Genomic DNA, 17,413 nt, shown 5'->3' on the forward strand with positions numbered 1-17,413 from the left:
TTGATTATGTCCGTAGAAAAAGGAAGAAAGGGGAAACGGGAGGGCCTCTGCACGGAGAAGGTGGTGAAATGCTAACAGGGGATAGGGAAAAGGCACAGCTGCTCAACACCTTGTTTGCCTTCGTCTTCTCCCAAAAGGAGATTGGTGTTCAATCTGAGCAATACAGAGTGGGTGAGGTAATTGGGGAAATGCCACCCAAAATAAGTAAAAAAGTAGTACAGAAATACCTGGCTAATCTAAATGAATTCAAGTCTCCAGGTCCAGATGAACTACATCCAAGAGTATTGAAGGAACTAACAGAAGTCATTTCAGAACCAATGACAATAATCTTTGAGAATTCTTGGAGACCAGGAGAAGTCCCAGCAGACTGGAGGAGGGCAAATGTCCTGATCTTCAAGAAGGGAAAAAAGAGGACCCAAACAATTACCATCCAGTCAGCCTGACATCAATACCAGGAAAGATTCTGGAGCAGATCATTAAGGAAGCAGGCTGTAATCACTTAGAAAGGAATGTTGTGATTACTAAAGGTCAACATGGATTTCTCAAAAACAAGTCATGCCAGACTAATCTTACCACTTTTTTTCAATAGAGTTACAAGTTTGATAGATACATAGTAGCATTACCTAGCCCACATTTGACTACTTTGCTTGCAAGAAGGTCATGGGGGACTTTGTCGAAGGCCTTGCTGAAATAAGATATGCTACATTCACAGGATGTAGCATATCTTATTTTAGCAAGGCCTTCGACAAAGTCCCCCATGACCTTCTTGCAAGCAAAGTAGTCAAATGTGGGCTAGGTAATGCTACTATTAGATGAATCTGTAATTGGTTAAGTAACTGAACCCAAAAAGTGCTCACCAATAGTTCATCTTCATTCTGGAAAGAAGTGACTAGTGGAGTGCCGCAGGGTTGGGTCCAGAACTCACAACATCTTTATTAATGACTTAGATGACGGTTTAGAGGGCATGCTTATCAAGTTTGCAAATTACACCAAATTAGGAGGACAGAATTAGAATTCAAAATGACCTTAACATATTAGAGAGCTGGGACAAAAATAGCAAAACTAATTTCAACGAGCAGAAAAAATGAATGCATAGATACAGGATGGGTGATGCTTGGCTCAACAACAGTCCATGTGGGAAAGATCTTGGAGTCTTTGTGGACAACAAGTTGAACATGAGCCAACAGTGTGATGCAGCAGCTTTAAAAGCCAATCAGATTTTGGGCTGCATCAAAAGGAGCATAGTGTCTAGATCAAGGGAAGTAATGTTGCCTTTCTATTCTGCTAATGTGTCCAATTCTGGGCACTACAGTTCAAAAGAGATATTGACAAACTGGAAGGAGGGCAACTAAAATGATCAAAGGTCTAGAGATCAAGCCCTATGAGGATCATCTTAAAGAGCTGGGTATGTTTAGCCCGCAGAAGAGAAAGTTGAGAGGAGACATATCCATGCGTAAATATTTCAAAAGCTGTTATAAGGAAGAGGGAGCAGGATTGTTTTCTGCTGCCTTTGAAACTAGGGCTCGGAGCAATGGGTTCAAATTACAGGAAAGGAGATTCCACCTGAACATTAGGAAGAACTTCCTGACCATACGAGTGTTGAACAGTGGAACTCTCTTCATCAGAGTGTAATGGAAACTCCTTCCTTGGAAACTTTTAAACAGAGGCTGGATGGCCATCTGTCAGGGATGCTTTGTTTGTGCCTTTCCTGCATAGCAGGGAGTTGGACTAGATGGCCCATGTGGTCTTTTCCAACTCTGATTCTATTATTCCATGTTGATGAATTTTCCTTTCTGGTGTAACCCGGACATGAACTGGACTTAACTCTCATTGAACAGTACCACAGCTTTCACCCGTTTTGGGAACAACTGGCTGTATGAACTGGCTTCAACAAAAATACAAAAGGGGACTTCAGGGTCATTTAAGGGGAGACCAATCAATTCCCCAAGCAGTACTGGTTTCTGTCCCCATCCACACCCCCAACAACATCTTGTTGTTGTGTGTTTTCAAATCATTTCTGACTTATGAGCACGTAAAATGTGTTTTGTAGGGCTGAAAGTGACTTTGTTTGTGAATTTCAATGACCAAGCAGGGAATCAAACACTCATCTTCCAGTCACAGTTCAAACCACTACATCACACTTCCTCTGTTATAAGACTTGTTAGATAAAATGTCTGCTGCTAGTTGATAGAGCTCGGAAGGAAGCTACACATACACATAACTGAAAGAAAAATTATGAAGTCTGCATTTAGCAAGACACTGCTGTTGCCTTTGAGAACAGCAGCAGAATCTGCTCGATAATCCTCAAAATTTGTCAACCGTGTGCATGCTATCAGAGATCTGTATTTCCACATTCTGCCATATAAAGCTGAGTTTAAGCTCTAACTGATACAAGTATGGTCATTTTTAACCCATGTACAAATTCCACAGTAATCATTACTCTTCTGTTTGAGCCATAGGCAAAATATTTTCACCATTTATCCTTATAAATTGGAATGAAAATGACAAATATAACTGTCCTAATACAAATTCTGACAAATCCAATGGAGCATTACTGTTGCTCTTGCCTAAGCTCCTACAACAATGATGTAATTCAAGTAAATAAAAATACCTCAAAGTTTTGGCAATTCATTGGTAACAAATACACCTATCCACCCTACTGCAAAATGCCAAAAGTTGTCAAACATTGCAGTGAAGAGAATTACTCACCTAACTTGAGGAAGCATGAGGTAGTGAATGCTGTCTGTGTTCTTCTCCTGAATACAAGCTGGATCAATAAGTGTCTTCAAATTCTGGTACATCAATTCAGTGATAAATGGAGTATAAGGTGCCTGAAATAACAATAATTTGGTTACCTAGTTACTTTGATGCATGCTTCACATTGTCAGCTAATTAAACATTATATTATTTATTTGGGCAAGCCCATATTTTCCCTATTACTGGAAATACAGTTCCTAGAAATCTAGTTTTATCCCCCATTTTCTTTCCAATGTGTGATATATTTATTTGACATTAACATAATGTTCCATTCCAACTGCCAAGTTTAATCAGAACGTTGTTTCCAGTCAAACAACTTCTTCTGTGGAATTAAACTAATCATACTGCAAGATTTAGTGCCATCTGATGTCTACCCAGTTTCCCCGAAAATAAGACATTCCCCTGAAAATAAGACCTAGCAGAGGTTTATGTGAATTGCTAAATATAAGGCCTCCCTGAAAGTTGTTGTTGTTGTTTATACGTTTAGTCGTGTCTGACTCTTCGTGACCTCATGGACCAGCCCACACCAGAGCTCCCTGTCAGCCATCACCACCTCCAGCTCCTTCAGAGTTAAGCCAGTCACTTCAAGGATGCCATCCATCCATCTTGCCCTTGGTCGGCCCCTTTTCCTTTTTCCTTCCATTTTCCCCAGTATCATTGTCTTCTCTAAGCTTTCCTGTCTTCTCATGGTGTGGCCAAAGTACCTCATCTTTGCCTTTAATATCCTTCCCTCTAATCGGGCTTTATTTCCTGAAGTTTGGACTGGTTGGATCTTCTCGCGGTCCATGGAACTCTCAGAATTTTCCTCCAACACCACAGTTTAAAAGCATCTATCTTCCTTCACTCAGCCTTCCTTATGGTCCAGTTCTCACATCCATAGGTTACTACAGGGAATACCATTGCTTTAACTATGCGGATCTTCGTTGCCAGTGTGATGTCTCTACTCTTCACTATCTTATCGAGATTGGTCATTGCTCCCCTCCCAAGAAGTAAACATCTTCTAATTTCCTGGCTGCAGTCTGCGTCTGCAGTAATCTTTGCACCTAGAAATACAAAGTCTGTCACTGCCTCCCCTGAAAGTAAGACCTAGCAATGTACAAGTGGTCCAGGAACTGCTGTAGGAGATGGTTAGTTTCCAGACAGTGTGTGGGAACCAGGTATTGTACAGCCCTTACTTTTTGTGGCCCTGCGTGTGAGGGCCAGGATATTTATTATATACTGACAACTACTGTGCAGTATATAATAAATGTTCATTTTTTGTTCAACAATAAATGTGAATTCTTCTTCATGAAAAATAAGACATCCCCTGAAAATAAGACCTAGTGCATCTTTGGAAGAAAAAATTAATATAAGACATTGTCTTATTTTTAGGAAAACAGGGTTTATATGTGCAGGGGACCCTGATTAAAGGTTTTTTTTCCAAAATCTCAATCTCTTTGCAAATAAGCCAGGAACACAGTTGAGGGTTCATTTCAGAGACCTGAAGTGTGTTCTGCTAAATAGCAGGAAATAAAGATCGACTATAGATCTGTCTGATCAGTGCCATGGCAAACATGCCTCCTATTGCATTGAAAGGAAGCACTCAAGCAGAAATAACTCTATTGTTTCTACTGAGGAGTTGCATATTAACCAATCTGAATACTTTACCAGTTCAATTTTTTTTCTCCTCACATTTTCTAGGAGCTCTGGGTTTCTCATTCTGAGCAGCACAAAAACTGGACAACTGGAAACCAGACTAGCCATAGAAACCCCAAATATGTCCATTTTCCTGGTTCCTCTCAAAATGGCAAGTAGTAGTGATGTTGTGTCATTTCCAACGGGATGCTTTTGGGATTAGTGAAATGCTCAATGTGTATTTTATCTATTTTCACATGTTTGGGAAATGTTCTGTGCCATTTCCATGCAAAAAGTGGCCCCGAAACTGCACTTTAGGTGGGCTTCGGGGACTGTCATAATGGTTTCAAGGGCCATAGCTGGTTTCATGGGCTACAATTTTGCACACAATACTTCCCCCATTAGATGGTCCATGAATAGTGTGACAACCCAAATATTATTACATCCCTAGGGCTAAAAGCAGAGGGATACAACAATCAGAATGGGAGAAGAGCACAAAAGGATAAGCAAATGCCTCTCAAAAATCAATCCATTACACACTCCCAAAAATCAGAGAGTTTTCAATATGTTTTCTGCCCTCTTCTATACTCCTTCACAATAACAGCATGCACACCCCAACCTGTTTACTGGACTGCAAGCCGAGTATTAGTTTCACAATACTATTTCAAGCACCAAACCTTTTTTGTACATAAGTTTATATGAGAATGTACATATGGGACTACAGTCGATTCTTACCATAAGTTTGCACATGGAGAAAAGAACGCTGAATAAGGTTTCTAAGGCCATAATGCAGTCATCTATGCCATTTTCACCCTATTCGATAAATAATCAAACAAATACAAGAGATCAGACAATGTAACATTCATTTGCTTACAGAATTAAAGGTACGGCTTTACCCTCAAGCACAAAAACAAGATGGTATTGTGTTTTAAATTACATATGGTTTAACACAAGAGCAAGCTATTTCTACTTCATGGGAATAACGCTAGAAGAATCCAAAACCTACCTTTAATCTCCTGCGATTCATTCTGACATACCAGTTGGTGAGAATGTCTACAAACTTAACTAGACGAGGAACTACTGTATATAGCCTATAAGCTGAAAAAAAGGGGAAAACACAACACACTGTTAAAATTCTCTTAAACTTTTGTCTTAAGTCTATTTTTCTTAATCAAAAATGATTTTGGGTAGATGTTTCTACAATACCTTCACAACATCTTGCAGGTAGGTAAATGTAGGTGCATGCTGCTACACAGTAAGATCAAATTTAATTATTAATCATTTTTATTGCTACTCAAACAGAGTTTATACTTTAAAGTTTTGTTAAGAGTAGAACACTGGGACTAATCATGGTTGACACCACTGCATGTGAAATGCTATATCTTGTTTAAGGACAACAAGGTTAGGAAAAAAGATACATGTATTGAAGAGATGAGCATGCAGAATCTTCTTTGTGGCCTTTGGTGAATCTAGGGTATATATATTAAAATTCCAGCTGTTTTGTGGCCTCAAAATCAACGCAACCCTCCTTGACTCAAATCTTCCCCACACATCTCCCCAATACAGTTGAAAAATGACCAAAAATGAAATTGGAAATGATGTCATGTTATTTATTTATTATTTTCAACATTTCTACCCTGCCCTTCTCAACCCCCGAGGGGGGACTCAGAAAAGCTACTTCTCATCTCAGATGTACAGTGTGACTTCAAGTGCAAGAGAGTGCAAGAGAGTGAACAAAATGTGCCCCACCACAGTTGCCCACCTCTGGCTTACAGGAATAATTTGGTAAAGCTTGACCTGATCTGTTCAAGAGACCCAAAGTCTGTACAAACATCTTCAAATAACAGATCAGCAGAAACCCTAACCATAATATCTTTCGACAAGTAATGATGGAACTATGTATTGTCGAAGGCTTTCATGGCCGGAATCACTCAGTTCTTGTGGGTTTTTTCGGGCTATATGGCCATGTTCTAGAGGCATAATGCCTCTAGAACATGGCCATATAGCCCGAAAAAACCCACAAGAACTGAATGATGGAACTATTCTCAGAGTACTTTAGGAAACTACTCCTTGAGCTATAGTTGGTCCTTGGTATCCATTGGTGTTTGATTTTAGGACTCACCAAAACCAAAATCCATGGATGCTCAAGTTCTATTAGTTATTTTATTTATTTATTTATTTACAGTTCTTATATTCCGCTCTTCTCACCCCACAGGGGACTCAGGGCGGATTACAGTAAACACATATATGGCAAACATTCAATGCCAGTTTGACAAACAACATTTAACAGACAAATACACCAAGGCTATTTAACTTTTTTCTGGCCACCAGGGGAGCTGCTGCTTTTCATCGTCCATCAACGACACCGCTGAAGTTCTTCCGCATTCCACATTCCCCGGAGTCTTTTTTCTTTATGGCCTCATAAATTAGTTAAATTTAGCCTCCCACACAAGGTGGTACCTTATTTTCCTACTTGACAGATGCAACTGTCTTTCGCATTGCAAAGGTCGACAACGGGCTACACAATGGCTGGACACCCACTCCAGCCCGGGCTGGCTTCGAACTCATGACCTTTTGGTCAGAGTGATCTTAATGCAGCTGACACTCAGCCAGCTGCGCCACAATCCCGGTGCTTATATAAATCTTACCTCTTATATAAATCAATATTTGATTTTGTTTCAGGAGGCAGGGCGGGAGAGGGATTGGAATATTTTGAAGCCATGTAGATACAGAATTTGTGAATGTGGAATACCAAATGTTTTTTTTAAAAAATATTGCTACAGAAGAGGTTTCAGACCTTAGAGAATTAGAAAAATAAGTTTTTAAAACTATGACAACTGTGAAAGCTAAGCTCTCCTTTGATAGGAGCCAACTTCATTAGCACTGTTAAGATCAGACAAATGGTTCATACCATTGTCCCACTCATAAACACAGCTATAGCATTTTATGGTCCCCTGGACTTACATATATTCAAGAGATAGTATATAGGAGGAGGACACATACATTGGTATTCAGGTGAATCTGTGAGGCAGTAAAGAAAATTTGAAAATTTTGAGCCCAAATGAACATTGCTTGAATTAGAGTTTGAGAATGTGTACTAATACAAAGCTAAGAAATACATAAACACAAACCTGCCATTTCAACTTTGAAGAACTGAATCAGTGACTGCGTAAAGGAAAGGATCCATTTATCCATAATGTTGTTGCTTTCCTTAACTGTGTTCTCATTGTAAAGGAATTCCTTTCCGTCTTCCTATGAATATGAGTAGAAAAAGATATTGCAGTATTATAATTCAGCTATGAAAAAAGGACTCCCTGCTTAATTATTTAAGTTAAGACAGTAAGTGTAAACATGGAACCTATTCAAAGAAACTGATTTGGTTTACTGCAGACAGCCCTGTCTTGGACTGTGTTAGAGTCTAAATTAAAACTCTACAAGGGACTCCAGAGCTAGTAAAAAAACATTAATCACAGGTTATTTTATTACTACTGAGATTTATATCCCAATTTATTGTATATACTCATTTGTAACTGCTGTTAAAGAAAAGGAACAATCTCTGGTGAAAGACCTTTTGGAATGCTTAAGAATGAAACTGGCCACATCAGTAGCCAGGTGCTGCTGGCCCCAAGTCAGTAGTGGCACTTTCCTCTCTCCATAAAATGACCTTTGAATTATCCATATCAATGTGCATAATTTTGGCCCCAAAATCTGGCCCTGATGTATACGTGTGTATACAATCAACTCTCCAAATGTGCTTGTGTTAGCAATACAGAATACCCATAAAAGAGGAAAAACAGCAAATAAAGAAAACATTTTTTCAGAATCTCCAGGTCCTCCAGCAAAACTCAACTTCTGCCAACAGGACTTAAGAGATTCCTTGAAATAACATTTTAATTAAATCCATGAATAATCATATCTGCAAAGCTCAAACTTGCCAATGTGGAAGGAGGACTGTATATGGAACTCCCCAAAATGGGATGCACACATGCATACATATTATGTGCACAAACAAGATAGAATTAATTGCAGAGTTCTGTTTCTATGACAAAAACATCTGAAATGAATGTTATTCTAACAAATGCTCAATTTTGTCATACTATCCTGTGAGATCAGCAGCTTTCAGTATGTACCATCCATTCAAACTACTTGACAAGAGAGGTAATATCTCTATCTTGTGATAGCTTCAATTCCTTTCATACAATTCAATAGTTTGCAAAGTCAGAAATAGCTGCTTTCAAGGTTTAAAGACTTCTCCATTTGGACTTTGCTTCCATTAGCCGGCTACAAAGCACTTCACTTCAGTCCTATCATACTTACTAACATTACATAAATAGTTTAGTGGGATGCAGTTTCAATGCAGGCTTAAAAGGCTAATTGAAACAGAGATTTTCACCAGGTCACTTGGACTGACTGCCTACTGCACAAGCAAGAATAGCACTGAACACTTTGTCTCAAGCAACATCCAGCTGACAGAACACACACCCCTTTAAAAAAAAACTGAGATTCGATTCTACAACTGGGAAGGGCCGCTTTTACTGATACAATTGCCAAAATGCCATGACAGAGTTATGGAAGTATGTCTTGCTCAGTGTTTAAGCTCTCATGTGATCTATATGCTGGCACTAACATTTAATTTGGTTATTTTTTTGAAAGCTAGAAAAATGAAAAAATATTAGGGTAAATGAAGAACAATATTATGAACATTGTCTAGGGACCCTCTGAAATAGCTGATTAATTATGAGGCTCAAAAGCTCTCCTTCCGGAGGTGACTGCTAAAAATGTAAATCAATTTTCATTACTATTTATTGAAGTCTTCAACATATGTGCCTTCAACACAGTCTCCAAAGTGATTTTAGAAGCTCTAGTATGACGAGAGGTGAGTAATTACAAGGTCTTTATTACCAATTTCCCATTCCAAGTAGAGTGTGCATTTGCTAATTGTTTGAAAAGTAATCTTTTTAGCAACATCTACTAAAGAATCAGTAACACTGACTAATAAGAAGTGTTTTTCGATTTTTCCTCACTGTCCAGTTTGGAGTAGTCCATGAGATTGCTAAACAAATAAGCTGCTGTCACTGATTTGACATTTTATGATTAAGCATGTTGTAAAGCTATCAAGTGAAAAGGGTTTTTTTTTCTTTCACCAAAATTACGCTAATCAAACACTGTCTTAACAATTCATTTCATATTTGTTAGCCTTCTTATATGAAATTATATTTCATAGTAAGTCCAGAGACAGAGTTATTAAACTGTCACTGAATGAAATACAATGTTTATCCCTCGCTTGGGATTAGAAACTTCAGTATACTTCTTTTTAAAAAAGCATAACCTTCTAGAAAACTGAGCCTTAATTTGTAAAAAAAAAAAAAAAAGCTGAGGTACAAAGAAGACACAAATGTTCAGAAAATTTTCCATATCATTTTCTATTAATGTAGAAAATACCACAAAGGAAAATCTCAAGTGGTCAGTTGTGTCATAGATCTGGACTTCTTAATTTTTTTTCACTGACTACCCATTTTTGCCCAATAAATCTTTTCATAGCTCCTTTTGCCCAAGAATTTTTACACAACCTGATTAAATAGGTTCATAAAATAGGTAGAAATATCAAACATTTACTGAAAACAGGATCACAAGGTCTGCTAAACAAGCTGATTTTCGTTTTTATAAAGTACAAGTGAAGCATTTTCTGCAGTCTGCTGTAAATACTACACATTATTGCTAACTGATTCATGTAAATGTCTAGGTAGCCTTCAAAATTCTTTTACTGTTGCTAATTTTTCATGTCCTCAACACTGAGCTAATGGGAACCCCATTTGGGGTGAGGACCCACAGTTTTAAAAGCAGTATCATAAATGGCCTACCACTTCCAAAGCCCTATTCTTGGGATGGGTACTAAGGATGCATTGTATTTTTCAGGCAATTTCTATAATAGGAATTATTTTTAAGTAAATAGGGAAGAAAATATCTCCACTGTCATAGATATGAATCTAAATCCAGGGTTTTGTTTGAGAAACAAAGTATTAAAAATATGATCTGTAATGAGACATGGTGAACAGCAACCATCTTGGAGAACATAGGGCATCTGGACCCCTGGATACCCTTTTCAGTAAAGAGAAAAATGCACCATGGCTCAGATAATAAAAATGAGGAAATGATAAACCCCAAATCCATTTAATTTTAAAACTGCACCTATTTGATATGAGTGATATCAGACCCATCTTCTACTAAAGGGGCAAGCTACAGTTGATATTGCTTTCATATTCAATTTCAATAAAAGAAACTCTTTAGAAGACCATATTTATTTATTTATTTATTTATTTTGCATATTTGTCTCCTGTCCTTCTCACCCCCGGAGGGGGACTCAGGGTAGCTTCACAACAAGTATTCCTTCAATGCCAACAACAGTAATAAATGATAAAGGCAATTAAAACATAAAATTACTAACATATGATTTAAATCACGAAGGTTTGAAATCATAGTCCAGGTCAGTCCATTGTCATTCACACAAATTGGGTCTCATTCTAAATTGCTGCCTCTACTATTTGAACACTTGATCCCATAACCAGGTTTTGAGTTTCATTCCAAAGGACAAGAGGGAGGAGGCCAATCTAATGTCACTGGGTAGAGAGTTCCACAGCTGAAGGGCCACCACTGAGAAGGCCCTGTCTCTCATCTCCACTAGTCACGCTTGCGAGGATGATTGGACAGAGAGCAGGGCCTCTCCCGTTGATCTTAGATTTCACAATGGTTCATAGCAGGAGATATGTTCAGACAGGTAAGCTGGGCCAGAACTGTTCAGGGTTTTATAGGCTAAAGCCAGCACTTTTAATTGTGCTCGATAGCAGATTGGCAACTAGTGGAGCTGGCGTAGCAGAGGGGCTGTATGCTCTGTATGGTTGTATTAGAGCCCAATAACCACAAAACAATAAAGATCAGGGGAAAAGGAGACTATTTTTCTTGGCAGTGTATCAAAGCTTCCTACCTTGAGTTGCAAAATGACAACATTCTGGACCAGAAAGCGATATGCATTGTACCAGGGCAGGAAGACATCCTTCAGCACATCTCTCACCCCTTCTTCCTTAAACCTCAAGTTTTCTGCTCTTACTACTGGAGAATTTATAAGGTATAGCCTGCAGCAGTACACACAAAGAGAACAGTGTCATGAAAACTTGTTCTGCCTTTTAGGAATGTTCACCAGGCCGCTTTAATATACATTAGTATCAAGTCTCTCAGAAAAGAAATCATATTGCAGCTCCAACATTTTGTTCAATATGAGGAAGAACTTTAGAAGTTGCTAAGACACAACTTACGCCCACAAAAAAAGATTGTTTTCAACAGAAGTATTTTAAAATATAAATTATTCTATTGAGCACCAATACAGAACACAGTTCTGTTTAAATGTGAAATAAATTATATATTATTGGTAGTTTGCCAGTCAATTCTTTGTCCCTCAGGCTGCCAGTATGTAAAAAAACTTTAACCTGTTCAGTAACCATTCAATCTAGCTGGAGACTTTTCCTTTACTTTCCTCCTAGAACCATATTCTCAAGGTAATTTCAAACACTATCCACTTGAAATAATGATTTCATTTTTCCTATGATAAGATGACTTTTGGACCAACAGCAAACTCTATCTACATAACATGCATATGGAAGAAAATCCTGTTGTGTTTCAACCCAACTCAGTTCGTATCCCGGAGTTCATTGGGGCCTGTTCCTAAGAAAGCACACATGAAAGTATAGCACTAACTAAGAACTTTGATTAAAACCAACTGGAATCAGAAAATACAATATTTATTTATTTATTTATTTATTTATTTGCCATATTTATATCCTGCTCTTCTCACCCCAAAGGAGACTCAAAGTGGCACACATAAAGGCACAATTCAATGCCATACAATATATTTTCAGCAAATAATACATATACATATGCATTAAAACAACTACTAAAACATTTCAACATTAAAAATATTAAAGCCACGTAATCCAATATCATAATCCAAGGCTGTCCCAGTTATCCCTACACCATTCCATGTTCACTTATTGCACTGATAGACTATCCAAAAGCTTGGTCCCTGAAGAAAACGCAAGATGGTCTGTTGGTTGTTTATGTATGTCACAGAATCAATATGCCACTTAGATGTTCATCATTCATAATAAAAACAGGATGTAAATTTTAAAAGTCATCTGAGAAATCTGTATGAAATTACCACAGTGAGGTAATCCTAAGAATCTATCAGTTTAATTTCCATCCTAAAACCAAACACTGGATATATTTTCAAGCACTTAGTAGACCACTCCACACAGAGTCAATATGCCAAAGGCCATCCCAATCATCTATTAAAAACAGCACCGCAGAGGGAAGCAGTTATCTACTGCACTGTTTGTTGCTGTTTTAAGCTTGACTCTTCCATGCCACAAAATGAATTGTAGGCAAATGTGTTTTATTTTGTTTTTTGTACTAAACAAGGGCCAGGTAATCCCTGTCATGTACGTGAGGCACCAGAAGTATAGTCTGAACAATTTCACTGGGAACCTTCATTAGCAAGGATTCATTTAACCTATTGACTCTGACACACTTTGATCCCAGTGTACTTTCTAGCATCTGGTGCTGTGCAAAAATGTCCTGAATATAACTTGGCATCATGTAGGGCTGAAGAAGCGTGTTATAATAAGAGTCAATACAACCTATACCAAGGCAATGTTTTAAGATTCAATATTATAATTTTAACTCTACTAATAGGATTTTTTTTTGTCGTGTCAGGAGCAATTTGAGAAACTGCAAGTCACTTCTGTTGTGAGAGAATTGGCCGTCTGCAAGGACGTTACCCAGGGGACGCCCGGATGTTTTTGATGGTTTATCATCCTTGTGGGAGGCTTTTCTCATATCTCCGCATGAGGAGTTGGAGCTGATAGAGGGAGCTCATCTGTGCTCTCCCCAGATTCGAACCTGCAACCTGTCGGTCTTCAGTCCTGCCGGCACAGGGGTTTAACCCCCTGTGCCACCGGGGGCTCCTACTAATAGGATAATTTTAGCTTTAAAAAAACAAGGGAGAGGAGCAAATCTAATGGTTGGAGACATTGGTGTTGTGTGCCTTCAGGTCATTTGTAGATTATTGGTGATCCTAAGGCCATCATTGAGTTTTCTTGCAAAAGTTGTTCATAGGGGATTTGCTCTTGACTTCTTCTGAAGCTAAAAGAATGTAACTTGCCCAAAGTCATCCAGTGTGTCTCCATGGGCAAGAAGAATTTGAACAGCTTCTAGAGTCCTACTCCAACATGCAAATCACTATACCAGACTGACTCTCATAGCGTTTTACAAATGGTGATTCAGGAGACCACCAATAAATTCACTCAATACATGATGTTCCTATCATTTTCTAGAGCAATTTCCTTAATCAGCTTAAGTTTGCAGCTGCTTAAATGTCCTGCATTTACCAATAAGCACAGGAGGATATTTTTGTAGTACTTAATCAAAATTTGCATAAGAAGAAAAAAAGCTTTTTCCACGAAGCTAAATTAGCTCAGTGGAGAAAAGGGACAACACTCACAAGTCAGTCAGAATTAGCTTATTCTATAAACAGAGTACATCAAATGCTTGACATCAAGTATTTCATGAGTTCAGAAAACTAAACTGGAGCTTTCTCCTTAAATAAATCTAATGCTTTGTATAGTGTGTGTGTCACTGTATCCATAAATAAGCCACTGCTATACACATATCAGGCAGACAGCAGGCAAAACAGTTTTTATCTTAATTAAAAAAAATAAAAACAATAATGAATACTCTTGAGAGTTTGAGATTTTCATTTCTGTTAATAAAAAAGAGATTAGAAAAAGAAATACACTGAAATATGTGACGGTCTACCCCACAAGCCATATATTTAAATTTCAGTTTTTTCAAAGGAAATCTATGCTTCTGAGGCAGCTGCAATATGCTAAATTAGATCTTTGGTGAACTCAGGAAATATAAGGTGATAATAACTGGCAATACCCTATTTTCTTTTTTGTTTAAAACATACAGTGACACTCCCTAATTCATCTAGGGTTGCTAAATACTTTAAAGCAAAGTGGTCATTACTTCTTAAAGTCAACATCCTTTCAAGGTTGTCAAAGTACTCTGAGATAAATCAAAGCAAGCTGCAAATCCCACCCTTTGGCTGGATGTACTTTTTTAAGGAGAAGACCCAGAAATATTTACAGAATAAGGAAGAAAAAACCAACAGGTTCCTACCTCAATGCATCAGCTCCATAAGAGTTTACAATGTTGGTTGGATCTGGGTAATTCTTCTTTCGTTTGCTCATCTTTTGCCCATCACTAGAAGAGATTAAACACAGGATTGACAAAACATGCCTTGCTGGCAGAGCTCTGAGTTAATCCAGCCATTGTTGGGAAATCAAAGCACCTTTTTCTGAGAAAATACATTATTCTTTGAAAAGCAAGGGACTTGTACAATAAATTAATTACAAAATACAGATGGAGAATAACCATTTCTTTTGTGACCCAAACTTAACATTTCAGATCTTTAATTATGATTTACTATAGCATCATACCTTATTCTAGTCACAACCAAAGATATTTAAACAAGTATGTTTTCTAAAGGGAGTAAAATAATGGTGTGTCACCAGTAGCTGAATATTCAGTTACAAGTGGAGCATTCAACATCTCAGAATTAGAAATCTCACAAAGAGCATAATATTAATATTATCATCATACTTGCCTGGCAAGAACTAAGCCATTTACAATTACATTCTTGAAAGGAGGCTTCCCAAAAAGAGCTGAGGACAACACAAGTAAAGTGTAAAACCTGAAAAACAAAATAAAAGCAGTAGATTCTAGAGGCTGGTTGATTCCATATTTACCTTCCATATTTCAACCAAACTGAGTGGATGCTTTCCAATACCTTTTAAAACATGAATATTAAGTGATTAATATTAATCAAGGTATTCACTATGCAAGGTACTATTATTATTCAAGATCTTGTGGGAAAACATGAACTTAAATTAATAACTGAGTATGCAGTAAGAATCTCAAAGTATCTATAGATCCTCTTTCACATGTACTCCTGTTGTGAAGTTTTATTCTTTTCACTCACAAATGAATTATAAATGAAATTTATAAATGAAAATTCACTACATCAAGAGAACATTCCCAGTTATTATTAATTATTATGTATGAATGTGAAAGTTTGAAAGTGAATCATGCTGACAGGAAGAAATCACTGAAATGTGATGCTGGAGGGCAGTTCTACAGACATCATGGACTGCCCAAAGATTCTTAAATGGATCTAAGAGCAAATTACGCCTGAACTCTTACTAGCATCCAAAATGAAAACTGTTATACTTTGAATACGTTATGAGGTGACACAGCTCATTAGAAAAATACTAATGCTCAGTAATGTGTAAGGCAGCAGGAAAAGGAGGAGACCGTATTATTGGTAGATTGAGTGAAAGCCATTGCCTTGAGTTTGTTGGGTCAGAGCAAGAATAATAATGACCATTGGTGACTTGAGGGGAAAGGGTACATAAGGAAACTTGCCCAAGGGCTATATGCAAGTTATTCCTAGCTGTTTTGGGGGCTATTTCAATATGCCTCATTTTTAAAGTGGCATTAAATACTATTTATTGATTGTTGTTTCATCAGACATTGAATATGCAATTAATAGCATCACCTAGCCTATATCCTAAAGCAGGAAAGTAAACCAAAAAGTTATTTCCTTGTATAAATTTCACAATTTATACTTTATCAAGTGTGGATTAGCTGAAAACTCAACAATCTTCTGCCAAAAAGCAGAGCTATATATCAGATCACTGATCTTCAACTGTTTTCTTTTGCAATTGAATTTTTATACCAGTGGTTTCCAACCTGCGGTCGGTGGACCACCAGTGGTCCCCAAGAACTAAATATGGACAGTGGCCTCACCATTACTACACTGTTGCAACGAGAGCGACTGGTCTCGCAAAACCCTCTTATAGTGCCGAGGCAACAGAGATGTTGGGAGGAGAGCTGACTACCCTTGAAAGGTGTGACAACAAACCTCCTGACTGCTGCTTCTCCTCCTCTTCCCTCCCCGAGCAGTGCCATTCCGTGTGGCACATGGAGGTGGGGGCGCCTTTGTATCTTCGTTTTTAGACCTGTTCCTGGAGTTATCTGGAGTGCTGATTCAGAAAATTACATTATATAGACAACATCAGATTATTAAATGTGGTTTACTGTGGGTGAGCAGATGGCAACTACCGGATGGCATATGTTCTGTATCAGAAACTAAGGCTGATGTGGTCAATCCAATGCAATTTTCTGAATCAGCACCCCAAATAACTAAACCAAATCTAAAGTTGACCAAAAAGTTATTTGTAACCCTTTTGATTCTAATGTTGGAGACTGGTCCTGGTCAAAGTGCTCCCTGGTCAAAAAAAGGTTGGAAACCACTGTTCTATACTAAAGCAAAATTAGACCCAATTACTTGCCTATTAGATCAAGCAGAGGAACTATATGAAGGCAAAATGAATTTACACAAAATTTTCAGTAATTCTAACACTTGAATACTCAAATTTAGGGCTCTGAACCTTTATTAGTTGAGTAAGTAAGATAGGAAATACAATTAGTGGAGAAATAATATTAAAAGCATTGTTTTAAGGTCATTCAGGATGATAAATGTATCACACTTGTCGAAATCTTGGATTAGTTAATAAAAAAAAATTACCATCCCCTTGTTTGGTCAATGCCCTCAGCAATGAAGTCAGCAGGAAAAGCATCTTCAAATTCTTTCTTGTTTTCAAATGGATAATGGACTTGTGCATAAGGCATGCTTCCACTTTCAAACCAGCAGTCAAAAACCTCCGAAACACGACGTAATGCACCTTTGCCGCAGCGTGAAGGGATGGTTATGTTATCAACGCTAAGGAGAGAAATACAACAGTTTAGATGTGGTACCTTCCATTCCTCAAGCAGAAAATTAGTCCAATAACCCCATTACAAATATAATTGACAATTCCAGACAATCTGAATCCAGAAACGTTTGCAAGCTTTCACAGAAACTAATAAA

The 17,413-nt window shown here is 37.8% G+C and overlaps 1 protein-coding gene across 3 annotated transcripts in view; it reads right to left on the minus strand.

Moving 5' to 3' along the window:
* The window catches only part of IARS1 (isoleucyl-tRNA synthetase 1), a 113,497-nt gene that overhangs the window by 31,901 nt on the left and 64,183 nt on the right, over positions 1-17,413 (minus strand). For all 3 annotated transcript variants that reach the window (XM_060765919.2, XM_067463589.1, XM_067463588.1), the window contains 8 exons: positions 17,072-17,266; positions 15,089-15,175; positions 14,602-14,685; positions 11,354-11,501; positions 7,503-7,623; positions 5,378-5,469; positions 5,107-5,184; positions 2,710-2,831 (listed from right to left, as the gene is read on the minus strand). In XM_060765919.2, the coding sequence (XP_060621902.2) occupies positions 2,710-2,831; positions 5,107-5,184; positions 5,378-5,469; positions 7,503-7,623; positions 11,354-11,501; positions 14,602-14,685; positions 15,089-15,175; positions 17,072-17,266 (927 nt within the window). The remainder of the gene's footprint in view (positions 1-2,709; positions 2,832-5,106; positions 5,185-5,377; positions 5,470-7,502; positions 7,624-11,353; positions 11,502-14,601; positions 14,686-15,088; positions 15,176-17,071; positions 17,267-17,413) is intronic.

This window comes from Anolis sagrei, chromosome 2, assembly GCF_037176765.1.
Source record: "Anolis sagrei isolate rAnoSag1 chromosome 2, rAnoSag1.mat, whole genome shotgun sequence".
Classification (NCBI taxonomy): Eukaryota; Metazoa; Chordata; class Lepidosauria; order Squamata; family Dactyloidae; genus Anolis; species Anolis sagrei.